Below are 26,794 nucleotides of genomic sequence, written 5' to 3'. Positions count from 1 at the left end.
AGTCCCACCTGCAGGTGGTTTACTTCTTGCAGTCAGCATGCCGACTCCTGAGGCTCCAGAAGAGAGGCTGAAAAAATTCAAGTACCGTGGCAAAGATGCATCTGTGAGTACCAGGCCACTCAGGGATGGGCACAACAGAAAGCACTTGGTTGGGATGCATCATGGGAGGGAAGGTGGAGAGGTGGGGTTGGCGGAGCAAACAGAACAAAACTCCCTTTGAGGGTCCATGAGCATATGCTCACCAAATGGTTGTCTAAACTTCTCAGTGTCAGAAAATGTCCTGATAAAATGCTGAGGGAGGTTAGGCAGGAAATCATAGAAAGGCCAGGAGACGGCTCACCTGGTAGATAGAGTGCACAACGAATCATGAAGTACACGGCGCTGGTTTGAGCCCCAGCACCCCATAGGGGTACCTTAGATGGCACCGGGGTGGGGTGTCTGTGGCTGATGGATATAGAAAGGAAGAAGCTGGGAATGCCAGGACCTTGAACATATGCTATTCCACGGCTCCCAGGTCCATTTTATTCATTCTTTCCATTTGAGAGAGACCACAGCACTCCATCAGCCATGGAGCTTCTCCCTACCACTACCCCATATCTCTCGTTCTCTGTCACTGAATGAAAAAGGGGCCTGGGAGTGATGAAATCATGCATGTGCCAGACCCTGACTCTCTCTCTCTCTCTCTCTCTCTCACACACACACACACACACACACACACACACACACACACACACACACACACACACCTCTTGATTGGATCAGGGCTTGAATAACCTGTATGCTGACTCCCAATCTAGTGGTGGTGGGAGACCGCTGGGTGTGAACACTGCTTTCATGCCCAGTCCCAGGCCTGCTCTTGAAGTCCTCAGCACTGGGGATGGAGTGCCCCGCTGGGACATGCTTTGATCATGCTTTGTGGATTCTCCACAGCTGGGAATCCTGGCCTGCCAAGGGTAGACCTGACCTTGCTTTGCTCTGGGAGGAAGATGGACTGTGTTTCCAGATGTGATGTAGCTCGCCGAGCAGACTGTTATACTGTGCAATCCCAACCCTTCCCATGGATCGCATCTGCAAAAGGGGAAGTGTGTTCCACACCCTGTGCCCCCAGCCCTAAGTGCCCTGGTTCTTTCTTGCCAGGCATTGCGACAGCAGCGCATAGCGGTCATACTGGAGCTCCGAAAGGCCAAGAAAGACGAGCAGTCCTTGAAGAGAAGGAATATCACCAATGGTCCCCTCAACTCACCTTCTGAACAACATGCCAAAGAGGTACACGGGAATTTGGAGCTCAGAATACCTGGGTGTGAAAGCAGCACTCCGTAGGACCTTTGGCTTGACCATGTCAAAAATTCAGCACTTGCAAGATCTGAGTGAGGGTCTGCAAGGAGGAATGTGGAAAGACTGCCTTAGAGCATAACTGGTGGCGTAAGAGGGACTCAGATCTTAACCTTGCTGGCTATGAGTCTGTGGAACCTGTGTTCTTCTTTAAATTAAAGCTTACTAACCTAATAGTTTTTTTATTATCTATTTTTTCTTTTATATATATTTATTTATTTTCCCTTTTGTTGTCCTTGTTTTTTATTGTTGTTGTAGTTATTATTGTTGTTGTTATTGATGTCATCATTGTTAGATAAGACAGAGAGAAATGGAGAGAAGAGGAAAGACGAGGAGAGAAAGGTAGACACCTGCAGACCTGCTTCACTGCCTGTGAAGTGACTCCCCTGCAGGTGGGGAGCCAGGGATCCTTATGCTGGTCCTTGTACTTCACGCCACGTGTGCTAAACCCACTGCACTACCGCTCGACTCCCTATTATCTATTTTTTATTTACTTTATTATAGAGATAGAAATCAAAAGGGGAGGGGGAGGTAGAGATGAAGAGAGAGAGGAAGAGAGATAGGAAAGGGAGAGCAACAAGACAAAAGAAGGAGGAGGAGATGGGGAAGAGGGAGAGAGGTGGGGGAGAGCAAGAAACATCTGCAACACTGCTTCCCCAATTATGAAGTTCCCCCTGCAGGTGGAAACTGGGGGCTTGAACATGGGTCCTTGCACATTGTAGCCACTGCTTGGCCCCTGGAATCTGTTCTAACTTGAAATGGAGTGAGTGTTGCCTCTAGTTGAACATTCACTTACTGTCTCTAGGTTATAAATGGGAAGTGACAGATTACAAAGGTATTTCTCAGTAGAGACATGTAGTCATCAGTATTGTCTAGGACTTGGGAGCTGTCTTTGGTCTTTCTTTTTGTCCGCCCCACCCTTGCTAAACACAAGTTCTGGGTTGACTTCCAGGCCAATATGGTTTTTGTGAATCCTTTCCAGAATGCCCTGTATGGGAGGCTTTCCTTCTCAGAACTCCATCAGTGGGTTTATTATTATTAGCATGAGCACTGAAAGAACCAGTGTCACTCTGGCACATGCAATGCCAGGGATTGAACTCAGGACTCCAAGCTTATAAGTCCAGTGCTCTAGCCACTGTGCTCCCTACTAGGCCACTCCATCCCTTCTTATGATCTGCCTCCATCTGTGTCCTCTCTGAGCTGTCTGTGCATCATTGCATGCTGCAAGACCCAGGTTCTGAAAGTGGGAGCTGGAAGTCTTCTAACATCCTTCCTTCCCCACCCCAAGATTTTTTGCCTATTTGGCTCCCCTTGCATTTCCATGTGAATGCCAGCCTGTCAGTTTTTGCAACACAGGCAGCTCAGATTAGGAGAGAGCTCGCACTGGAGCTGGAGGTCTGTTTGTGGAGTACTGCCACATGAACTACATCAAGTCTTCCAATTCACAAAGTCGGGGTATTTTTACATTTAAATTCAGTTTTGTGTAGTTTTTTTTATCATGGAAGTTAGGTTACTGAGTTTTATAATTTACAGACTTTTACAGTTCCAGAATTTCTATTTGGTTCCTTTTAAAATATTAACTACTACCGGTGTTGTTTTGGGGGCTCCATGACTGTACTATTCCTCTGCTCTCAGTGAGCTTTTTAGTCTAGACAAAAAGGGAAAGATAGAGAGGGAGAGAAGACAGAGGAGAGACAGCACAGCACCACTTCTCTGCTTGTGAAGCTTCAGGTGTGCCCAGTGTGGTAGCTGTGTACTCGAACCCAGGTCCTCGAGCACGGTAAGATGCACGCTCCACTGCTTTCATCTCCCAGTCCCCTGATTCCTTAAAAAATTGATCAGTAGGGGGCCAAGTGGTGGCGCACCTGGTTGAGCACACATGTTGCAAAGCGCAAGGGTTGGGGTTCAAGCCTCCAGCCCCCTCCTGCAGGGGGGGAATCTTCACAAATGGTGAAGCAGGGCTACAGGTGTCTATCTCTCTCCCTATCTCCCTCTTCCTCTCAGTTTCAGGCTGTCTCTATCCAATAAATAAATATTTAAAAAATTAATAAGAAAATGGTCAGTAAGAGAAAAATCAGAGTATTACTCTGGCATATGTGGTGCCAGGGACCAAACTCAGGACCTCACACATGCAAGCCCTTGCACTGTCTGCTGAGCCACCTCTATAGAAGCTTTTTCAAGGCAAGATGTATTTTGAGAGCCCAGAGCAACATTCTAGCACATGCGAGCTAGAGCCAAACCTGGGGTCTCACACATGCAAGTGCTGTGCTCTGTCCACTGAACCCTGGTCTCCACTAGGTTGTATTAGTAGCTTCTATCTGTTCAATGAAATTCTTGGTTTGTGAGATGTTATTCTGATCTGTAGTTCTTTAGCCATGGCTTCCTTTATCTTGTTGAACACATCTAATGTCCTTGTCTAGTGAATCTATATCTGGGCTCCTTGGGGACATTTTCTATGAATGGCTCTTTTCTTTCCGTGTGTGGTCACGCTATTTTCAGGTCTCATAAATCCTTTGTTGACAACTGTGTTTTCTAAACAGTGGGACAGCTTTAGATATCAGATTCTCCTTTGCCCAGTAGCTTGTTTGCTCAGTGACCACTGAGCTAATTTTGTACAGTCTGTATTCTTTGTCATGTGTGGCCACTGAATGCCCAGTTAGCTTAGTGGTCAGTGAAAAATTAGACAGTGAGTTCCTTTGATACTTGGGATGGAAACATTATCTGCTATTTGTCTAGGGGTTGTGTGTGTGTTTGGGGTGTGCCTTCAGCACTGGGCCAGGCTGTTGTTCACCTCAATTCTCCTCTTCCTGCTTGCACAGTGCCACAAAGCCAAGCAGAGGTGAGTATGCAGAGGCCTTCTTCATGTTCTGTGAGTGTGTGACCTGCCTTCCACATGCACCTGGCCTTCTAGAACATCAGGAAGTAGCAGTGCTTTCATAGTCCTAAGCAACATCTTGTCCTCCAGCTGTTTGGTTTTTTGGTTAGTTTTTCCCTCTGGTTGTTTTTAACAAATATCCTCAGGGAAGACTTTTCTCATTGTGCAAGCTCCGTGTGAAATCAAAGAGGGTGAGCAAACAGCATACTCTACATAAATAAAGTGGTAATTATGTGGGAGTGAGGCTTTAAAGGAAAAACAACACATCCTGCTTCTTCCAGTGTCTACTGGGCTTTGGGGGTCCAAGAATTACCATGATCAGCCAGAGAGGTGGATCTGTGGCCAGTGTGTGGGACATGGGAGTGTGAGGGCCCTGGTCCACTCTCTGGCACTTTATCTGTCAAAATGGTGTCTTAATATTGGGTTTTCTCTCATAAAAATTAATCTTTTTGAAAAAAACAAACCAAAATAACCCACCGTCCTCCAGGAGGTGGCATAGTGGATGAAGCACTGGACTCTCAAGTATGAGGTCCCCAAGTTCAATCCCCAGCAGCACATGTACCAGAGTGATGTCTGGTTCTGGTTCTTTCTCTTTCTCATGAATAACTAAGATCTATGGGAAAAAAAAAAAAAACATCACTTTGTGTCTCAAAGCTTACCCTTAGCACTGAGATTTTGCTGAACAATCATTTTTTAAAAGACTTTATTTATTTATTCATGAGAAAGATAGGAGAGAGAACCAGACATCACTCTGGTACATGTGCTGCTGAGGATTGAACTTTGGGATCAATGTCTTTGCACTGCACCATCTCCTGGACCACTGAACAATCATTTTGACTTGACTACAATAAATGGCTGTATGCATTGGGTTAATTTCTAGAGCTCTAAAACAGTTTACTCTAACAATTTTAATCAACTTTCTTGTTGTTCTTTATTTTTAATTTTGTTGTTGCCACCAGGGTTATGGCTGGGGCTCAGTGACAGCACTACAAATTCACCATTTTTGGTGGCTATCTTTTTTATTTTCTTTCTTTCTTCCTCTTCCTTTCTTTCTTTTTTTATTTTCTTTTTCTTTCAATTTTGATAGGACAGAGAAATTAAGAGAGAAGGAGATGCAGAGGGAAGGAGATAGACACCTTTAGACCTGTTTCACTGTTTGTGAAGCATTCTCCTGCAGGTCAGGAGTGGGGGCTGGAATCTTTGGGGGGAGTTTGTGGTGATTCTTGTGCTATTTTTTAAACACTTATTTATTTTCTTTTGTTGCCCTTGTTTTATTGTTGTTGTTGTTGTTGGATAGGACAGAGAAATGGAGAGAGGAGGGGAAGACAGAGAGGGAGAAAGAGAGACACCTGCAGACCTGCTTCACTACTTGTGAAGCAACTCCCCTGCAGGTGGGGAGCCGGGGGCTCGAACAGGGATCCTTACACCGTTCCTTGCGCTTTGTGCCACATGTGCTTAACCCGTTGCATACCACCCGACTCTCCCTTGTGCTGTTTTTACTGACATCCAGTAGCATGTTCTTAACTGCATGGGTAAAAGGTACTAGGGACTCAGGTGGTACTGGGATTATACCTGCCTCAGAGCCTCCGGGGTGTCTCACTGATCTGTGAAGCCCATGACAATACTAGTGCCGTTTCCTTCCCCTGTATAGGCAAGCACACAGCATGAGGTACCCCACTCAGGCTAAGGTGGTCTAATTAGCTGGTCAGGCTAGCTGACCCTGGGGTCTTCTTTTGCTAGAGGCTCTGACCAGTGTGTCTCTCTTTACAGAACAGCTTCACCCTGCCTGAAATAATCAATGGTGTGAATGCCTCCGATCCAGACCTGTGCCTACAGGCCACCCACGCGGCCAGGTAGCACCAGAAAAGGCTTTGCCACCTGCAGCTTGGGAGCTTAACTTGGAGTCTGTCTGGCTTCTTGGCATTGGCAAGAATGCCCTCAAAAAAATCATGCTACAGTGAGATGACATTGCTCCTCTACACTGTCCTTGGGAACAACTGGAGATACGGAATGTGTTGTCAGAGATGAATTGCCTTATGTAAATTTGCCTCTGCAGAAATCTTAGCCTGTAGATAACCCCTCAAGGGGAAAAAAATGTGGCTTCATCACTGTAAAGAGCCAGTGGCTGAACTCTGGGATATGAAGGAGCCTGGGCTCCTCTCATGTGAGCAAGCAAAACCCAGATCTTCTAGAAGGGGGGTGGTTCTTTTCACTTTCCTCAGCTGACATGCTCTTATTTTCCTTTCTTTGTGGCAAAGGAAAATGCTGTCCCGGGAAAGAAACCCTCCTCTGAAACTGATTGTGGACTCGGGACTCATCCCCAGGCTGGTGGAGTTCCTCAAGTTATCATTTCACCCTTGCTTGCAGTTTGAGGCAGCCTGGGTTCTGACCAACATCGCATCAGGGACCTCACAGCAGACCCGAGCGGTGGTGGAGGGGGGGGCCATCCCGCCCCTGGTAGAGCTGCTGTCTTCCCCCAACATGACTGTGTGTGAGCAGGCGGTGTGGGCTCTGGGGAATGTTGCAGGTGAGTCGCACTCTCCTGGAGCTGGGGACACAGTGGGCTGTGCACCTGGTGGCCTGTGGGAACCCTTTGAGTCAGATTCAGGAAGCTTTCCTGCTGCTAGAAATGCCTGAAATACAGAGAAAGGTGCAAAGAACTTTTTTTCCTTTTTTCCAAATTCAGAGGCCCAAACTTGAGACAGAAACTAAATGACTTAGTAGCAGATACTGAAGCTACAGGGTGCCGAGATAGCTTTATGTCTTTTAGTCATTTTTTTGTGGTGCCAGAGCCTCAGACACAAGTAATTTCTCTACTCGTAGGTCAACTTTTTAAAATTTTTTTATTTCATAGAGGAAGAGATACTGTAGCACTGGGGCTTTTCCATGTGGTGTGCTGGGTCTTGAACCCAGGCTACACATATGGTGAGGCCCATGCCCTACTGGGTGAGCTATCTTCCAACCCCCTAGTCCCATGTCTTAATGACTACAGAAACAAAAGACAAGTCTTTGATCCATGGAGTGTGGGAGTTTAATAGACTGTTACATAACCTGGAACCCTAAATGAATTCTACCTCCAGGTAGAAGAGAAAAAGTAAAATAAGTTTTATTTAGCTTGGAGTAGAAGTCTCCCTTAAACTAAATCTGGGCCAGGAAGCAGTTCAGTGAATAGTTCACACCTTACCTTTCATGAAACCCTGGGTTCCATCGTTTTCACCACAGAACACTGGAAGCACTATAGATAGCACCAAAAGGAACTCCATGGATGGTGGAGCAGTGTTGTAGTCTCTATCTCTGTCTCCCCATCTAAGTATATAGAAATCATAAAAATGAGCTCAGTGAGAATTGTTAAAAAAAAAAAAAAAAACACAACTAAATCCTAGGATTGGCCTTGTGGGTATGGGACTTGTTGCTGTGTTCCGTACATCTGGGAAAGCACAAGCAGAGGAGTTGGTGCTGTGGGACTGAAAGTTTGCAGACCCCAGGCTGAATGTAAATACAGTGTACTCTGTGAACTTGATTAGGTCCCTCAGGATTCTGACAAATTAAGACCAGCCAAATATTAGCAATTTCAAGTTTAGAGAATCAACAGCCCACCATGATAGAGTCAGCAGAAACAGTCTGATTAGACCCCCAAGGACTTCAGATATCGGTATTAGCAAGCACAGAATATGAAATAAGTCTGCTTCTCAAATGTTTGCAGAGAGGGCACAAGAGGTAACTCCTCAGGGAGAACTAACATTGTGTCCTGTGTGAGGACCTAGGTTCGAACCTCTGACTAACATGTTCGAACCTAGGTTCGAACCTCTGACTAACAGGAGCACCGTCCAAGGGAAAGCTTCACAGTGGAGCCATGCTGTGGGTTCCTGCCTCTTCTCCCCCCTTGCCTCTATATCCCGTCCTCTGGAGAAAAAAGAAAAAAGAAAAATTGAAACAGTACACTGGGATCAGTAGAATCACAATGGCACCAAACCACAGTTAAAACCTGGTGGCAACAATAACAATAAAGCACCTATGACAGACCTTCTCTTTCATTGTGCCTGGCTCAGTAGGAAACAGGCAACACTGAGTGGTATAATAAAACTCATGCTTTGCCTGATGATTGAGAGGTTACATTCAGACCGAGATTTCTAGGGTCTGAACTTGGCTTTCTAGCCAAAGTAGCTGGCAGCTCACGGTGAGCACCTGCCAGTCTGCTAGACTTTGTTCTAGGTTGGATTTGGAAGTCCTAGCCTGGGTCAGCATTTTTTAAGGTCACTTTGGTCTGCACTGGCCTGCATCTTCTGGAGCACCATGCTGGAGAAGGAACCATGTGGAGCACACAGCCTGGGCCCAGGGGTAGGCTCATAGCAATCTCTGCTGCATGGTGTCTGCTTTTCCCACAGGCCTGACCACCTCAGGGACAAGATGGGAGACCATCTATGCACCCAATTCAGGAAAGCATTTTGGTCTCCTGTTCTTTGCAAAACTTTTTTAGAGTCAGTCACCTACCCCAGCAGTCTCTTCATTCTCTCTGAGGACTGAGTGTGTGTTTTTAATTAATTAATTAATTGATTAATTAATTATTCATGAGAAAGATAGGAGAGAAAGAACCAGACATCACTCTGGTACATGTGCTACCAGGGATCAAACTCGGGACCTCATAGTTAAGAATCCAATGCTTTATCCACTGAGCCACCTCCTGGACCACTTTTTTTTTTATGTTTTAATGGTTTATTTTGAAGGTCATTTTAAAAACAAAGTTAAAGACAATCTGAGAGAAAATTACACAGAATACACTCATTAAACAAGTATGTGGTTGAATCAAAGTAAGGATATTTTCTTCTGCAAACAAGTTCTGTTGTCCTGAAGCTGCTTATACTTCCAAGAGAGGCTGGGGGGAATCATGACAATTAAAGCTGCCACTTACTCATGTAAATTGAGAGTAGAGTGGTCTGGGAGGTGGCGCAGTGGATAAAGCATTCGACTCTCAAGATATGATGCTAAAAGCTCAATGGGATTTAGTGGTCTTTCCTTTCCCAGCACAGTGAGCCCCTGCAATAAGACAGGCACAACTGTCTGATCCAGGTAGGCACAAGTGTTGGCAAAGACTGGAAATAGACCTTCTGTTTTGATGACTTTTCTGTATTAATCTTATGTTCTACTGTCCTCTCCACGTTTTCAGTGAGCCTGCTCTCAGTGTGGGGGTTCTCGGTTACCTGAATCTGCCCCTCCAGCATCTGCTCCAGCTCTGAGCCATTCCTTCCCAAGAGCCTGGTGCTGCACCACCCTGAGGACTGTGTTCTTATCTCTCTGTAGGAGACGGCTCAGAGTTCAGAGATCTTGTCATCGCGAGTGATGCTATCCCATATCTGCTGGCCCTGATCTCATCAACTACACCAGTGAGTGTCTTCAGATTTAGAGACTGGGGAAAACTACTCTGCATTAGCTCACAGGACTGGTAGCCTGAGGGCCCAGGTTCAATCCCTGGATCCTATAAGCCAGAGCCATGTAGTGCTCTGGGGTCTCTCTCTCTCTAAAGTAAATAAATTTAGAAACCTAGCTAGGCAACAAATTCCAAAATTAGGAAATTGGAGACATTGTTCCAAATCAATGCTGGATTATGTGGTTGTTGCCTGGCTTCATATGACAATAGCTGCAAACCAGATCCTATCTTTTTAGGCAGAGATTGATCCAAATTTGTCCTCAGGGGCCAGCAGTGCTGATCTTTTAGGGGGTTGGAAGAGGTCCATTGAACACTTTTCTAAGCTTACAACCCTGAAAAAGTAGATGATTAAGCTGTTCCTTCCAAGGACACAGACAAAATTGATGACTCACTAGTTCCATTTCTAGGTACCAGGCTCTGAGCTTGAAATTTAGAATCAAGGATGATTGAAGCAACAGAGGACTCCCTGGATTGGGAATTAAGTTTGGGTTATAGATTTGCCACAAATAAGAAGAAAAGAGATGGCTTCCAAAGGCCCAGGGAAGACATTCCCTGTTCTCAAGGTGTGGGAGAAAACCTGACACGGTTAAGTCACCAAAGGTCAACCAAAGGGAGTTGGCAAAGAGAGGGCAGTGTAAGATGGCAGGCAGGCCAAGGGATGTGGCTTCATCCTCATGGTGAAGGGGGGAAGCCTTTGGAAACCCTAGACAGAAACTGAAGTGACCTAAACTTCCAGGAAGACCTTAGTTGCTGTTGAAGGATGATAGCAGAGGATGGTGATGAGACAGACAAACTGCCTGGAAGGAGGGCAGAAAGAAGCCAGCATACCTTCAGGTTTGTGGTTATGTTGTTTAGATGAAAGGTCTAGAGAAGTGGGTAGGACAAAGGAAGGAGGACTGGGGGCCTCAGTTGTTAGTGTTCAGTAAATTTAGGGAAAGATACCAACAGCACGTAGATGTGCAGGTCTACATGGTTGTGTGTATATACATGACCCACCTGGGCAGGACCAGCTAAAGCAGGGGGCAGCAGACCTACGCTGACTAGCTACTTGCTTTTCTGAAGAAAGTTTTTGTGAAGTGCAACCGTACCCATTCACGGACATGTTATCTGTCATCACAGGGCAGAGTTGAGCAATTGCAACAGAGACCACATAGCCCACAAAATTGAAAATGTTTATTGTTTGGTCCTGGACAGCAACAGTCTACTAACTCTTGACATTAAGTGTGAAAGTAGAATCCAGGGCCAAGCCCTAGGGGCTCTGGCATTCAGAAGTTAGGCAGAGCCCACCCAGAAGGCTAAGAAGCGGCCCACTTGCAGTGGAAAACAGGTTCAGTGTCACTGATGTCATCTGTAAAGGGAGTCACTGGCTCCTAAACACAGCTGAGAAGATAGTGGCCTCAGGGCTAGAGCACCTGCAGTGCTTTGGAAGGAGCTAATTCATTAATTAAATAAAAAAATGTACTTACTGGATAGAGACAGAAACAAGTCAGAAGCAGGAAATAAGAGAGGAAGGGGGTAGAAGGACTCATTCAGCACTGCTTAGCCACTCACAGAGCTTTCCCCATTGCAGATAGGGACTAGGGGCTGGAACTTGGGTCCTTGTGCATGTGCACTGAACTGACGCTAATTACATTCTAACTACCAAGAAACAAACACAGAAGCAGCCAGGCTAGAGGTGGTGAAGGACAGATGGGCCTCAGCCAGGGAGATAGTGAATACAGAAGTTCTTTAGGAATGGATTTTGCAAAAGAGAAGTGGGTAATGGCTGGAGAAGGGGCCAAGGGGAGAATAGGGGTTCATATGCTTCTGCATTACGGAAGTGGTCCAGAGAAGGCAGGTGGTCCTGGGGACAGAATCATGAATGGCAAGAAGTGATGGCATTTAGAGACAGGGGAAGAACACTGGTCTCCAGCAGAAGGGCACAAATGGGGTCACAGCATGTCTGTGGGTTTAGACTAGTGGGAGGACCAAGTAACTCACTTGGTCTTTGTTGCATCAGTGAAAAATGAAATTAGGTCATCCACTGAGAGCAGTGAGGAAAACTTTGGTTATGAAACAGAAAAACTCCTTCTGTCCCTTGTATATAGACTACCTAGGACAAATTCCTGTTCGAAGCTTCAAAGCTCTAGCTCATGCTGGTCGATAACTATTGATCAAAGATGCCAGGGGCCCTGCCGTTTGCATTTTCTCTCCCCTGCATCTGCTAACGGAAGCATTCTCCCCACTACAGATCCCATTTCTGCGCAACATCACATGGACCCTGTCTAACCTGTGCCGAAACAAGGACCCGTACCCCAGCAGGCAAGCAGTGACGCAGATCCTGCCTGCCCTGTTCTACCTCCTGCAGCACCAGGACAGTGAGATCCTCTCGGACACCTGCTGGGCCCTGTCCTACCTCACCGATGGCTGTAACGAGCGCATCGGCCAAGTGGTGGACACGGGGGTCCTGCCCCGGCTGGTGGAGCTCTTGAACAGCTCAGAACTCAACATCCTGGTAAATAGCCCAGGTCCCCGCAATCCCTGCAAGGGCTTTCAGATTGGAATCTGTGAAGCAGAGCCACCAAGAACAGAGCTTGTCTCCAGCTTCCCATGGTCTCGACTCCTCTCTAACCAAACAATTGAATCTATTCCCATCCCCAGTACTAGTGGCTATTAAGTCACTTGCTTTTCCTTCAGTTAACTACAGAAGATAGAGGGGCCAGGTGGTGGTGCATCTGGTTGAGCGCACATGTTATAATGTGCAAGGACCAGAGTTAAAGACCCTGGTCCCCACCTGCAGAAGGAAAGCTTCACAAGTGGTGAAGCAGTGATGCAGGTGTCTGTCTCTCTTCCTTGCTATCTTCCTCATCCCTGTCGATTTCTGTCTCTATCCAATAAATAAATGAAATGGTTAAAAAGAGAGAATATCAGAAAGCACCAAGTTAAAATTGCTTTTAATCCTTCACCCAGTAAGTTATTTCTTTTTAATTTTTAATTTTAAAATTTATTTAATCTTTAAATTTTTTTTTCAAATAATCTTTTTTTTTAATTGGGGAATTAATGTTTTACATTCAACAGTAAGTACAATGGTTTGTACATGCATAATATTCCCCAGTTTCCCATATAACAATACAACCCCCAAAGTAAGTTATTTTTTTTCCCCAGAGCCCTGCTCAGCTCTGGCTTGTGGTAGTGTGGGGGATTGAACCTGGGTTTTTGGAGCCTCAGACAGAAATCTTTTGCAGAACCATTATGCTATTTCCCCCATCCTCTAGTGAGTTATTTTTCTTATGGCCTTTTCCTTCTGGTGATCTTTGAATGTAACAAGTTGACTCATCTAGGAGCCCATGAGAGGGGAGAGAGATTCTATGTATGTGTTAACATAAATCTTACTGCAGCATTTTCATTCCTTACTCAAATACAAAAGAAAATGTCCTCTTCTCCAAATTGCTCTTTGACTATTTTAGGGATGGGAGTAGATAGCGTAATAGTTATGCAAATAGACTGTCATTCCTGAGGCTCCAAAGTCCTAGGTTCAATCCCCCTGCAACACTGTAAGCTAGAGCTGAGCAGTGCTCTGATTAAAATAATAATAATTATAATATATATATATATGTATCAGATATAGATGAAAGTTTAACCTCAAATATTTTGCTCTGGTTTGAAACTTATATCCATGTGCCATACATGCCTCTTTCATATTATACTTCTTGGGAAGTACAGTTAGCATAGTCTTATTCGGCTGTCAGGTTTAGTTGGGCTGGTAGTGTGAGGAAGTAAAGGCATTATCTTCAGAAGCCACATATCCAGGGATTCAAGAGCCCAACTGGCGATTCCCCAACAAGCCACCAGTGGTCTATTGCACTATTTCTACCTCTCACATGATGGGTTAGGAAGTCTTGAAGTGTTATCCATGTCAGGTCTTCAGTGACAGTGCAGAGAGACCCAAACAAATCCAGTCAGCCCTCCTCTAAAGACAGTTATCTTGAGTCTATTGTAGACCAGTTCTAGATATCTTCATGGTTGGGACCATGAAGGTGTGGATATAAAATAAAAAGCATTGAATCCTATGTTTCAATTGAATGTACATAGAAGCTCATTAGTGGTACTAAGTAGTCAGTGGAGATTATTATATTATGAGCAATTGTAAATTTAGCAATTGTCACAATTCTGGGGGGGGGGTGTGCAGGACAGTACCATTTTTTGATAAAGGCATCCCTTGGACGCTCTGCCCCAAGATCACTTGAGCCAGTACTACAGGGAGGCTGGTAATTACCTTTAAATGATGTCAGTGCCCAGAGATGCCCAGAATTAATAAGTAAGTTTCATGAACTTCCAGAGAACCATCACTTGGGAGGTGCAGAGTATGATGTCACCTTCCACACAGATGAGTCTGTTACTCTTATTTAGACTATGTGCTTTGTTCTTGTAGACTCCCTCTCTGCGCACCGTGGGGAACATTGTTACAGGGACAGACCACCAGACCCAAGAGGCCATTGATGCTGGCATGCTGAATGTGCTGCCCCGGCTCCTGACACACTCCAAGCCCTCCATCCAGAAGGAAGCAACCTGGGCCCTGAGCAACGTGGCCGCAGGGCCTTACCAGCACATCCAGCTGCTGTTCTCCTATAACATATTTCCTCTCTTGGTCGAGCTGCTCAAAACGGTATGTGGCAAAGTCTGGAGATAGGTCAGCCAGTAGAGGGCATGCTTTATCATGCACAAGACCCTGGGTTTGATCCCAGCACCACATGGGAGTTCCTTGGATGCTGGAATGGTGCTCTGGTCTCTCACTTCCCTTAGAATGCTAAGCACCACATTTCAGTGTCACTTGGTGGTCCTGTGTTGAATACCTTCAAATCTAGGTACAAGCTAATAAGCAAGCTGAGATCATGGCAGAGCTGTGGAACAGTCATTTCCTTGCCCTGTCTGGGAAGGACCAACCCATTTTGGAGCAGTCATTAAGAATTGTGAAGACCGGGAGTCTGGCTGTAGAGCAGCGGGTAAAGCGCAGGTGGCGCAAAGCACAAGGACCAGTGTAAGGATCCTGGTTCAGCCCTGGCTCCACACCTGCAGGGGAGTCTGTTCACAAGCAGTGAAGCAGGTCTGCAGGTGTCTATCTTTCTCTCCCCTTCTCTGTCTTCCCCCGTCTCTCTCCATTTCTCTCTGTCCTATCCAACAACGACAACAATAATAACTACAACAATAAAAAAAACAACAAGGGCAACAAAAGGGAATAAATAAAAAAAAATTAAAAAGAATTATGAAGACTGAGGCCTTAGAAGCATAAACAAAAAACGTGCATAAGCTCCCACGTGTGGGTCATTCATGTTGCCCCAATGGTCCATGTGCTTGTCTGGTGCCAGCCTTTTCATTTTACTAGTTAAACACTAAAAATATTGGGGGGAGGGGACACCTATGAGGAATACTGGGAATTGGAGGCTGGGGAATCCTTTAACAATGGAGAAAACTCATTTGAGTCTAACAAAAAAAAGTCATGGAATATATACTCAATGGAGTATTACTTCACAGTTAAAAAGACTATTGTGTTTGGGACAAAATGGATGGAACTGCCAGTGTGATTATGCTTAGTGAAAAGCATGAAAGGAGATCATTTCACTCATGTGGGATGTAGAAAATTGAAATTCGGGCAGAGGTAGATAGCATAATGGTTATGCAAAGAGACTTCTCCTGCCTGAGGGTCCAAAGTCCCAGGTTCAATCCCCTGTTCCACCATAAGCCAGAGCTGAGTTTATGGTTAAAAAAAAAAAAAAGAATTGTGGAGAATAGACCAGTATTACTCAATGAAAAGGTGATACCACAGCTCGAATATCCAGAAAATATCTTGAGCTGATTAATCTTGACCCAACTCCATGTAGTATTAAGACTATGCTGTCTGCTATTTGTCCAAAGTGGGAGGAGGTCTTGTCTTGTACTAGGAGGAAAAGCATATTAAGTTATGGTGATCTGATACACTGATAGACGTGACCTCTTTGGTGTAAAAGCAAAAAAACTCACACTGCTGTCGTAAGACACAGAAAAACCAGAGAGAAATGTAGAAACTCAACAAAGCTCATTTCTTCTCCTAATAATAACTATTTCCTTCTCCCAGGACAGCATTTTTCAACAGTGTGTGATTTTGGCCACCATTTGTTCATTATTTTTAATATTTTTATGTTATTTTGGATAGACAGAAATTGAAAGAGAAGGGAAAAGTAGACTAGGGAAAAGAGAAAAACACCTGCAGCCCTGCTTCACAACTTGTAGTGAAGCTTTTGACTTGCAGATCCGGGGCAGGGGTTTGAGCGTGGGTCCTAGTACATTGTAATGTATGTTTGTACCAGATGCCCAGTCCCATTTTGGCCACCTTTTAGTGGGCTAGCTGTGTGCAGACCATCTTCATTTGAATCAAATTTTGAGTTAAGGTGAGATAAAGAAGGAAGAGAAGCTTGGGGGGGGCAAGGGGGGTGTTGTCTGTACTCTTGGGTTGGGTGGGGGGTTCCCAGATGTGTTCTAGGTGTGAAAAGCTAGGCCAAACATGCAGCCCAGCCCAAGTCCTGCCTTTTCCCATCCTGTTATACTCTTCTCTCTTGCTTCCACCATTGAGTCTATACTCATTCCGGTCATGAATCAAGCATTAAGTGTATTTTATTTATTTTGTTGTTGTTGTTGTTATTGTTATTGATGTCGTCATTGTTGGATAGGACAGAGAGAAATGGAGAGAGGAGAGGAAGACAAAGGGAGAGAAAGATACATACCTGCAGACCTGCTTCACCACCTGTGAAGCGACTCCCCTGCAGGTGGGAAGTGGGGGGGTGGGAGGTTGAACGGAGATCCTTCCGCCGGTCCTTGTGCTTTCCGCTGCGCTACCGCCTGACTCCCAGTAAGTGTATTTTAAACCTGCCTTTTGAACTATAACATACTTAAAGCCAGAAGTTGTTGGTTGAGGTTTATATTGTTTTAAACTGACCTCCCAGCTTTCCCCCAGCAACAAAAGGGAAATAACTCCTCTTGCTCAGGATCTCTGAGCAAAGCGCTTCTTATAAAAGCCATCATCCATCATTCATCAAGTGGCCTTTCTCGGTCACCCCTGAGATAGCTCTGTCATCAGGATCACTTACATCTGTGTGCTCTGCTTTATAGACAAGAAGTTTGTTTAAAGCCACAGTGGTCCAAAAAGAGTGGGAAAGTGGACAGAGGCTGTTGCAATAAAATCTCAAGCAGGATTCCTAATCTTTTTTTCCCCTCATTTTGTTGCCCTTATTGTTACTGTTGCCATTGATGTTGTTCGTGTTGGATAGGACAGAGAAATCGAGAGAGGAGGGGAGGCAGAGGAGAAGAGAAAGATAGACACCTGCAGACCTGCTTCACCAGCTGTGAAGCAGACCCCCTGCAGGTGGGGAGCTGGGGCTTGAACCTGGATCCTTAGGGCAGCCCTTGCACTTTGCGCCATGTATGCTTAACCCCTGTGTTACCACCTGACCCCCTGGAGGATTCCTAATTTGTCTGATAGGCTCCTGCTGCTTCACTGGCCCCATAACCTGACCTAAGGGTGTAATCTGGCCATATATACTCTTGCTAAAAAACCCCACTGTGGGGGTCGGGCAGTAGTGCAATAGGTTAAGTGCACTTGGTGCAAGGACCAGCACAAGGATCCCAGTTGGAGCTCCCAGCTCCCCACCTGCAGGGGGATCGTTTCATAGGCAGTGAAGCAGGTCTGCAAGTGTCTATCTTTCTTTCACCCTCTGTCTTCCTTTCCTCTCGATTTCTTTCTGTCCTATCCAATAACAGTAACAACAAAGATAAATAACAAGGGCAACAAAAAGGGGAACATGGCCTCCAGGAGCAGTGGACTTGAGTGCAGGCACTGAGCCCCAGCAATAAACCTGGAGGCAAATAAATAAATACAAAAACCCCATCGTGAGTGTATCACCCTATTTCTCGGTTTCTGAGGGGCACTGAACTCTGCTCAGAGCCAGAACCAGGTTGCCAGGGTGTTCTGCATGAACTGCACTGTTGGTCCTAGCTGACACCAGCCTACCTAGAATGCAAGCTAAGATAGCATCGCCATATTCAAATCCACCTGAGTCTGTAGTGACTGACTGTGAACCATCTCTTTCCACAGGGAGAATTTAGAGTCAAGAAAGAGGCTGTCTGGACACTAGCTAACATAGCCACCGGGGGCACCATGGAACAGTTAATCCACTTTGTTCATTCTGGAGTCTTAGAGCCACTGGTGAATCTGCTAACCGTCCCAGACAACAAATTGATTATAATCATCCTGGACATCTTCACCTATATCTTCCTGGTGAGCTGCTGTACATGGGGCTGTTTCTAAGTAGCAGACTCAGTGTTTAAGGTGTTGAATATGGTTATCTCCTCTATCACCACCACCCCCCACCAAACACTGTTGACAATCCTATGGCTAAGGAAAACAAGAGGCCTTTCAAATAGGGTACCTTTTCATTTTCTCAAACGGGTGTCTTTGTACCTGATACCATTTTACCGTCCCCACCCCTAATTTCTTACTGATTTAGAATTCATTTACAACACTACACAATTTTAGAAGCATGTCTCACACCTTTGTGCTTATGTATGTGCCTACCAGTCACCACTCTACCAGCAAAGTTCCTGTGCCATCCTTGTCTTCTCCCCATCCCATCCTTTCAGATAACCACCATCGTCATCAGAATCTAAATCAGTTTGGTTATCATTTTTAAGAGTTAATGTGTTCTAGTTGCCTATATATCACATATAAGTGAAAACATCCAATAGTTTAGTTTTCTTTCCTTTCTTATTTGTGGTTTATTATCGATTTACAAAATTATAAGATAATGGGTATAATTCCGCAGTATTCCCATTACCAGAGTTCTGTGTTCCCATTCTCTCCATTGGGAACTGCAGTAGTTCTCCCAAGATCAGATACGGGGTGACTATTTCTCTAAATATCTGTTTATATGCATTTGCCCATTGTTTTCTATTGTCCTGATTTCTCTTAAGTCACACCTACACCTAGCACTATGTCCAAAAGTCTTTCCCTTTTTTCTCTTCTCTCTCTGGGTCATGATGGAATTGGGTTTTAGAGCCTTCTGATCATCTTCCCCTAACATTTCTCCCCATCTGGGAGTGTGGACCAAAATTCTTTTTGGGGTACAGAAGGTGGTTGTTCTGGCTTCTGTAATTGCTTCTCCATTAGACATGGATGTTGGCAGATTGATACATACCTCCAGCCTATTTCTAGCTTTCCCTAGCTGGAGAGGTTCGGTTCGGGATATCTCATCTCTGGTTTATGGTGCAGGGGATTGAACCTGGGACCTCTAGTGCCTCAGACATGAGGGTCTTTTGCATAACTAATATCCTATCTTTCCACATCTGTTCTTGTTTTTTCTTATTGCCATGAGTTATTAGTGGGGCTTGCTGACTCCTAGCAGCCATTCCCCGCCCCCTTTCTATTTGATTTGATAGGACAGAGAAATTGAGAAAGGAGGGAAGATAAAGAGGGAGAGAAATACATCTTTAGACTCAATTTATCACTGAAGTGGCCCCTCTGCAGTTGGGAAGCTGGAGCTCAACCCCAAGTCCTTGCACATGGGGATGTGTGCCTTCAACTGGGTGCACCACTGCCCACCCCCCACCTATTTTTCAGTTCGTATTTTACTTAGCATAATTCTGCATCTCCATCCATTTTGTCCCAAACTATATATATTTTCTCTTTTTATTTTATTATTTTTTTTTACCTCCAAGGTTCTCACTGGGGCTTGGTGCTGGCACTATGAATCCACTGCTCTGGTGGCTACTTTTTCTGTTTTACTGGATAGGACAGAGAAATTGAGAAGGGAGGGGGAGATAGAGAGGGAGAGAAAGAGACACCTGCAGCCCTGCTTCACAGCTTATGAATCTTTTCCCCTATAGGTGGGGAGTGGGAGATTGAACCTGGATCCTTGAGCAGGTCCTTGTGCTTTGTATGTACTATGTGCACTTAACCTGGCCCCCTATATTTTCTCTTTTTTTTTAGTAGTATTTCATTTACTATATACTCACTTTATCCAGTCATCTATTGAAGGTCATTTATATATTTCACTACTGTGAACAGTTTGACACTATTTTAGATGCTCAGGATACAACCTTGCTCTAATGAGAGCCTACATATCCTCAGAGAGGAGAGATCCACCAGGTGGGAGTTATGGGTAAAATACACCTGATGGGGCAGTCATTGATGACTTGGAGTGGGCAAGGGCTTGTCAATCTCTTATATACAGTAATCAGGAAGAACTTCTGAGTGAGGATAAAGACCTGTGGAAAGGCCCTAGATAGTGCTATGGCTATATGGGAAAGAACATTCTAGATGAACGGAACAGTGAGGAGGGGAGGGAGCATAGCAGCAGCCAAGCAAAGGGTGGCAGTGGTGGAGCAGACTCAGGGCTGCAAAGGGCCAGGTGTCGGGGGTGTGAGAACTTGAAGTGTGAGTGAGATGGAGGCAACAGCTGAAAGTTTGAAGCAGAAATAAACTTGTGAGCTGTATGTCCTTTTTATTTTTTTGAAAACCCTCAGTCCCACCTGCAGAGACGAAGCTTCACAAGCAGCAGTAGTATTGTAGTATTGCAAGTCTCTACCCCCCCCTTCCTTCATTCTCACTTCTATTTTTTTAAAAAAAAGGCCTCTGGAAACAATGCAGCCATGTAGGCATCAAGCCTCAGCAATAGCCCTGGTAGGAAAAACAAGCAAACAAACAAAAAACCTGTTACGGATAGATCTTGAGACCTAACTTCTTTTTTCCATCCAACTGTGTACCTGAAAAAATGGATTGCAAAACATTGAGTTAGAATTCTAGAAAGATATTTTCTGAAAGAAGACTGTTAGACCAGTACTTCTATACTATTGGTATCAGTTCTGTTTTGACACAACAGATTACTCCTTAGTGAATTAATGAGCTTGTATCTTGAATAGTTGCTGGGGTTAGGGACCTGGTAGTAGCTTAGCAAGGATGGCTCTGAATCAGGATCTCTCACAAAGCTCAAGATGACAGCTGGGGCCACAGTCTCATCTGAAGGTTTTATGGCATTCAGAGGATCAGTTTCCCAAATGGATGGTTCACATGAGTTGCCAAGTTACTCATGTCACATTGATCTTGGGGCCACTTGAGTAGCTTCCCATTGTGGCCGCTGGCTTCCTTTAAAGCAAGGGATCTAAGAAAGCAAAGTGAGGGCTGGCAAGATAGCTCCCTGTTGAATGTGCTGCTTTGCCATGTGTACAACCCAGGTTAGAGCCTGGCCCTCACTGCACTGAAGGCAGCTACAGTACTATGACACCCCCACGTCCGCCTTCTTATTAATAAAGAAGAAAGAGGAAGGCTAGCAGAGTGAAAGTCCCATGTCTAGCCTGGCAGTATCCTTCTGGTTACACAGATCAACCCCATTCAGCACAGGGAGGGAGCTACACGTGAGCAGGACCCCCAGCAGGCAGGGATGGGAGCACCTGGGGCCATCTTGGAGGCCGGTTATATTCATATGACAGAGGTCCTTTTATATACTCTAAGCCATTGGAAAAAGTTTCAAAGTAACACCAGAGAACTTCTTTAAAAGTCCACTTGAGGGAGTTGGGCGCACAGCAGGTTAAGTGCACATGGCACAAAGTGCAAGGACCAGCGTAAGGATCTAGGTTTGAGCCCCCAACTCCCCATCTGCAAGGGAATCGCTTTACAGGTGGTGAAGCAGGTCTGCAGGTGTCTATCCTTCTCTCCCCCTCTGTCTCCCCTCCTCTCTCAATTTCTCTCTGTCCTATCCAATGACAGCAACAACAACAACAATGATAATAACCACAACAATGACAAAAAAACAACAAGGGCAACAAAAGGGGAAAAAAAGGGTCTCCAAGAATAGTGGATTTGTGGTGCAGGCACCGAGCTCCAGTAATAAGCCTGGAGGCAAAAAAAAAAGTCCACTTTAAAAATCCTTTTCATGTAACTATCTTGAAAAGAACTGAATCAAACACAGACTTGAAACACAGCCTGACTGGACCTAGAGACTGAGCAAATCACACACAGATCAAGAGTAGTGCCTGACAGCCCAGACACACCAAGTTGGCCACAGGGAGTTTGTGGAAGCACGCTGTGGCCTGTAGACAGCTAAATTCATCTGCTTTCCTTTGACTTCAACACTTGGGATTCTGTCTTGGGAGAGCCTGGGCAAATCCCCTCTGATGGGCAGTGAAACTCTATCAGACATGAGACAGTCAACTAGATCAAGATGGGACAGGAGAAAGTTTGAAGAGGTTGCAGTGTATAAAGGTTCTTTGGGGAGGCGGGCGGTAGCACAGCAGGTTAAGTGCATGTGGCGCGAAGAGCAAGGACTGGCATAAGAATCCCGGTTCAAGGCCCCAGCTCCCCACCTGCAGGGGAGTCACTTCACAAGCGGTGAAGCAGGTCTGCAGGTGTCTGTCTTTCTCCCTCTCTCTCTCCTCTCTCCATTTCTGTCTATCCTATCCAACAACGACGATATCAATAACAATAACTACAACAATAAAACGGGCAACAAAAAGGGAATAAATATTTTTTAAAAAAGGTTCTATAAAGGAACATGTGGGATTATTTGATACTCTGTCAAAGTCCAGAATTCACCACCAGGACTCCTTCTTTCTGTATCCGCCTCTACTTCCCAGTTTTCTTTCTGATGCTAACAGCACTTTTTGTTCTTCGTGCTAGGCCAATAACTCATTTTGGACCTACAGATAGGACTGGAGGGTATCAAGACATAGAGAGTGCAGATCTCTAAGGTGAACAGTATGACCTAAGTAATGTTCCATGTAATCTGTATGATGTGTTTTATTTTTGGTCACCAAGTAACAAATAGTGATGCTTCAGGATCTGACACCAAAGTAATTTTTCTTTCCACTTCTTTCAAACACTCATGAAGCTTCCCTCTAGAGGCAATCGGGCTTGAGCCTGAGTCCTCAGACATGTGCTGTCTACAGGGTGTGCCCTCACTCATGCTGTCTCTGAGGATTTGTCACTCACTGGTATGACTCCCATTGCTGAGGGTCGCCTCCATCTTGAGTTGCACACCTCTTTCAAACCATGTTTAAAACAGATCCCATGGTTTAGAAGAGGAATGCCTACTAAATAGTGATTTACTTATGGACACTAGCATATTCAGCAAAGAAACACTGTGTTGCTCCATGAAGCTAAACAGTCTAAAACTAGAGGAAAGGCATGCACTTTGAAGACAGTTTGGGGTGAATAAACACAGAGTTGCCCATGCTGGAATGGGTCTGAAGAGGCTAAGTGGAAGCTCTCCCTCTGATAACCATGGCTTTCCCCCACTCACAGGCTGCGGAGAAGCTTTCTGAAAAGGAAAAAGTGTATCTTCTGCTAGAGGAAGTCAATGGGGTTGACAGTATCGAGGCCTTGCAATTCCATGAGAACCAAATGATTGCCCAGCGTGCTTCAAAAATTGTCGGGAAATACTTCTGTGAGGTAAGGGACAAAGTGACAGGTTGTCCTGTGACAGGGGCCACCTTTGAGAAGCAGCTTTCTGCCTTCTGGAAACTACTGAGCTTCAGTTACTTGCCCTGCTGCTGCTGGTTTAGAATTTCAGTCCTCTTCCCTCCCTTCCTTAACTGTTCTTTTTTGGGACTGGGGTTCAGGTAGGGGGTGGGGAAAGAGATCATTGCTAGAGTGACCTGTAACTAAGGAATGCAAATTTTGGTCTACCCAGGATATATGGTATTTGGGGATAAACTCTGCAAAAGGTTTCTAAGTGCTCTGCAGGAGAAGGGAATGATCTGGATAGCGTTTTAGACCATTTTAAAATGATTTCAAATGTGGTAAACTATGCATAGCATAGCACTTACCATCGTAACCATTAAGTGTAAGGCACAGGGCATTGAGTTCCTTGATGTTACTCTGCGCTCGCTACCACTGTCCCTCACCAGAACTTTATCTTCCCAAAGTGAAACTAGAAACTTCATACCCATCAAGTTCAAACTCCCCATGCTCTCCCCTAGGGTCTGGTAAGTAACATTTTGCTTTCTGTCTCCAAACTGGGCTACTGAAAGTACCACATGCAAGTGGAATCAAACAGTATATTTGTCCTTTCTATTTAATTTATTTCAGATGGGGGTGAAACACCACAGCACTGAAGAAGCTTCCTTCAATGTGGTGGGGCCAAATTCAAGCCTGAATTGAGCACATGGCAAAGCTTTTTTGCCTCCCTGTCCTTTTGCGACTATTTCACTTAGCACAGTATCTTCAAGGTTCACCCATGTTGTAGCAGGAGTCAGAATATCTTCCTTTTCTTTTAAGGCAGAATCATATCTCTTTGTGTGGTCAGAGACCACATTTTGTTGAACTATTCACCCACTGAGAGGCACTGGTTGCTTCTACTTCTTAGCTGTTCCTGTAAAAAGTGCTGCTATACAGTTGGGAATATGAATATCTTGCTGTGTTTCTGATTTGACTTTTGCCTGTGGAACGTAGAGTAATTCTGTCCTTGGTCTTTGAGTACTTTCATACTTTCATCCATTACGAGCAGTAGGTTCATGGGCTAGGGAGACAGCATAATGGTTATGCAAAAAGACTTTCATTCCTGAAGCACCAAAGGTCCCAGGTTCAATCCCCAGGACCATCATAAGCCAGAGTTGAGCAGTGTTCTAGATTAAAAAAAATTTTTTTTTGATTCTCAGTATCCCTGCTAATACTTGTTGTCTGATTTTTATTTTTAAAATCAAATGTCCTAAGGGTGTGAAATGGCATCATTGTTGTTTGGGTGTGTTTGCACTAGATATTTCTCATATACAGAAGCAGAGTTCAAAGTTCTTAAGCGATTAGGTACATATAGGCCTACAAGTGGACAATGTGACTGTTCAATGCCCAACATGAATCAGCAGCAAAATGCAGGCTCACATGATAAATCTGACCAGGCTGGTGGTGGTTGCTGACCACATGTGGTTAATCTTGGTTTGGGACCAAGAGGAAGCACTTGAAGCAGAAAAATACAAAACGGCCAATAACATCTGCTAGTTTTTAGACGTCCATGAAAAATCTTATAATTTGGAGACTCATCCTTAAAAGGGAGTGAAGGGGACTGTAGACTAAAAACTTCCAATCTAGGGGGCAAGGAAAACAGCATAATGGTTATGCAAACAGACTCTCATGCTTGAGCCTCCCAGGTCCCGGGTTCAATTCCAAGCACACCATCATAAGCCAGAGCTGAGCAGTGCCCTGGTAGAAAAAAAAAAAAAAACTTTCCTCACTCACTAAATAGTGTTTACCAGGCTGCTTGAAAGAGGTGCTTTGCATAAGTATCTGCTCCAGGTTTTGTTTGGGAATTCTAGCACTATGTTGACAGGAAGTCTTTGCTTGTTTAAGAAGTCTAGGAATGGGGGCTGGGCAGTGGTGCAACAGGTTAAGCACCAGTGTAAGGATCCTGGTTCAAGACCCCAGCTCCCCACCTGCAGGGGGATCACCTCATAAGTGGTGAAGCAGGTCTGCAGCTGTCTATCTTTCTCTCCCCCTCTCTGTCTTCCCCTCCTCTCTCCATTTCTCTGTCCTATCTGACAACAACAACAATAATAATAACAGCAAGAAGGGAAATAAAAATAGGAAAAATGGCCTCCAGGAGCAGTGGATTCGTAGTGTAGGCACCGAGCCCCAGCAATGATCCTGGAGGCAAAAAAAAAAAAAAAAAAAATCTAGGACTATAAAGTTTAGGTGTGTTTATAGCTCCAAAAAGAACAGACAGTATTAAGGTATTATAAACTCTTAGACTTAGAGGAAGTAAATAACTATTAATTTTTATTTAATATGGGTGGGATAGATAATATAATGGTTATGCAAAAAGACTTTCAAGTGCCTGAGGCTCTGAGGTCCCAGGCTCAATCCCCTGCACCATCATAAACCAGAGCTGAACAGTGCTCTGGTAAAAATGAACACAATTTCTATTTAATATAAAAGAGATAGTGCTTTCTGAGACAAAAACTTCATTTAAAAATAAAACAAAGGCTGTATGAGTCTAGACTTGACAACCTCAGAAACAAGAGGTAGAGTGGTGGCTCCTGGGGCATGGAGGTGGCATAGGAACTGTAACAGGTGGACTTTGGGTCTGGAACAGTGGGAAAACTCTGGAAAATGGGGCAGGGGGTGATAGTCTCACAACAGTGGGAATGGGCTTAGTGCCACTGAACCAGTGATACAAATTTGATGGTTAAAGATGGTGAATGTTAGGTGTCCCCCTGTCCTGTCTCTGCATTTGAGGTCTAGCCTAAGGTGCCAATACTCCTCTCCTTCAGCCTCTGCTGAGGAAGCTTTGAGGGGACTCAGAGCACATTCTAGCCCGCAGAAGAAGAGTTCAGTGTGCATGAGTAAGGAATGTGCTGAGAGCTGGGAGGATATAACATGTCTCTTCTCCCCTGAAGGAAGAAGAAAAAGGCATTCTTGATCCAGCCCTGGACCATAAAGGCTTAAATCACGGCGGGTACAGCCCTTTTTCTAACTCAATTCGAACCCTGAGCATAAAGTTGTTTAAGAATCTCTCCTAGATTATAGAGTGCCACAGGTGTAAGTCTTTTTAAATGGAATGTTAATAAAAATGTTCAACGCTTTTTCTGACTGTCAAGAACACAGGTTTCAACCACTGCATGGTCCTGCCCTATGCAATTCCGTGTGGGCTTGTTACTGCCAATAAGGATGAAGGTTTTTGAAACCATCGAATAATCCTTAGCTAGGTTGACTTGCACACTTGGTTTAACCCACATCTTTTTTCTTTGCTGCCAGGCATTTATATCTGTACAATTCTAATACTCCCGTCAGACCCAACCCCCCTTTTCCTTTTTCAAGTAGAGATAGAAAGGAAGAGAGGAGAAATGTATAAGCACTGCTCCACTACTTGTGAAGTTTTCTCTCTGCATGGTGCTCAGTGATAGTCAAGCGTGCTATACTTGGTGAGCTGTCTCCCAGCCTCTTAACCAACATCTTTTTTTTTTTTTTCAAATTTATTAGGGGATTAATGGTTTACAGTCAACAGTAAAATACAATATTTTGTTACATGCATAACATTTCCACATAACAACACAACCCCCACTAGGTCCTTCTCTGCCATGTTCCAGGACCTGAACCCCACCCCACCCCACCCCAGAGTCTTTTACTTTGGTGTAATACACCAACTCCAGTCCAAGATGTGCTTAGTTTT

General features: G+C 44.8%; 1 protein-coding gene and 1 pseudogene across 1 annotated transcript; one reads left to right on the top strand and one right to left on the bottom strand.

The window, feature by feature from the left end:
- Positions 1-26,157, top strand: KPNA7 (karyopherin subunit alpha 7). The gene is made up of 10 exons (XM_060172294.1): positions 1-103; positions 1,138-1,266; positions 5,978-6,060; positions 6,466-6,734; positions 9,506-9,588; positions 11,863-12,126; positions 14,044-14,277; positions 17,737-17,919; positions 22,936-23,082; positions 26,022-26,157. Exons 1-10 carry the CDS (start codon positions 38-40, stop codon positions 26,142-26,144), a joined length of 1,581 nt encoding a protein of 526 aa, XP_060028277.1. The 5' UTR covers positions 1-37; the 3' UTR covers positions 26,145-26,157.
- Positions 9,113-9,447, bottom strand: LOC107523335 (protein dpy-30 homolog; annotated as a pseudogene).
- Positions 26,158-26,794: the final 637 nt, after the last annotated feature.

This window comes from Erinaceus europaeus, chromosome 15 (genome assembly GCF_950295315.1).
Source record: "Erinaceus europaeus chromosome 15, mEriEur2.1, whole genome shotgun sequence".
In the NCBI taxonomy this organism is placed as follows: Eukaryota; Metazoa; Chordata; class Mammalia; order Eulipotyphla; family Erinaceidae; genus Erinaceus; species Erinaceus europaeus.
This window is presented reverse-complemented; position numbering and strand designations above follow the sequence as displayed.

Bases quoted from the DNA above. Each gene is read 5' to 3' on its own strand.
- KPNA7 (XM_060172294.1), top strand. From the start codon at position 38: ATGCCGACTCCTGAGGCTCCAGAAGAGAGGCTGAAAAAATTCAAGTAC. The intron at 6,061-6,465 runs GTAGCACCAGAA...TTTGTGGCAAAG, and splicing joins CAGGCCACCCACGCGGCCAG to GAAAATGCTGTCCCGGGAAA. The intron at 23,083-26,021 runs GTAAGGGACAAA...TCTCCCCTGAAG, and splicing joins TCGGGAAATACTTCTGTGAG to GAAGAAGAAAAAGGCATTCT.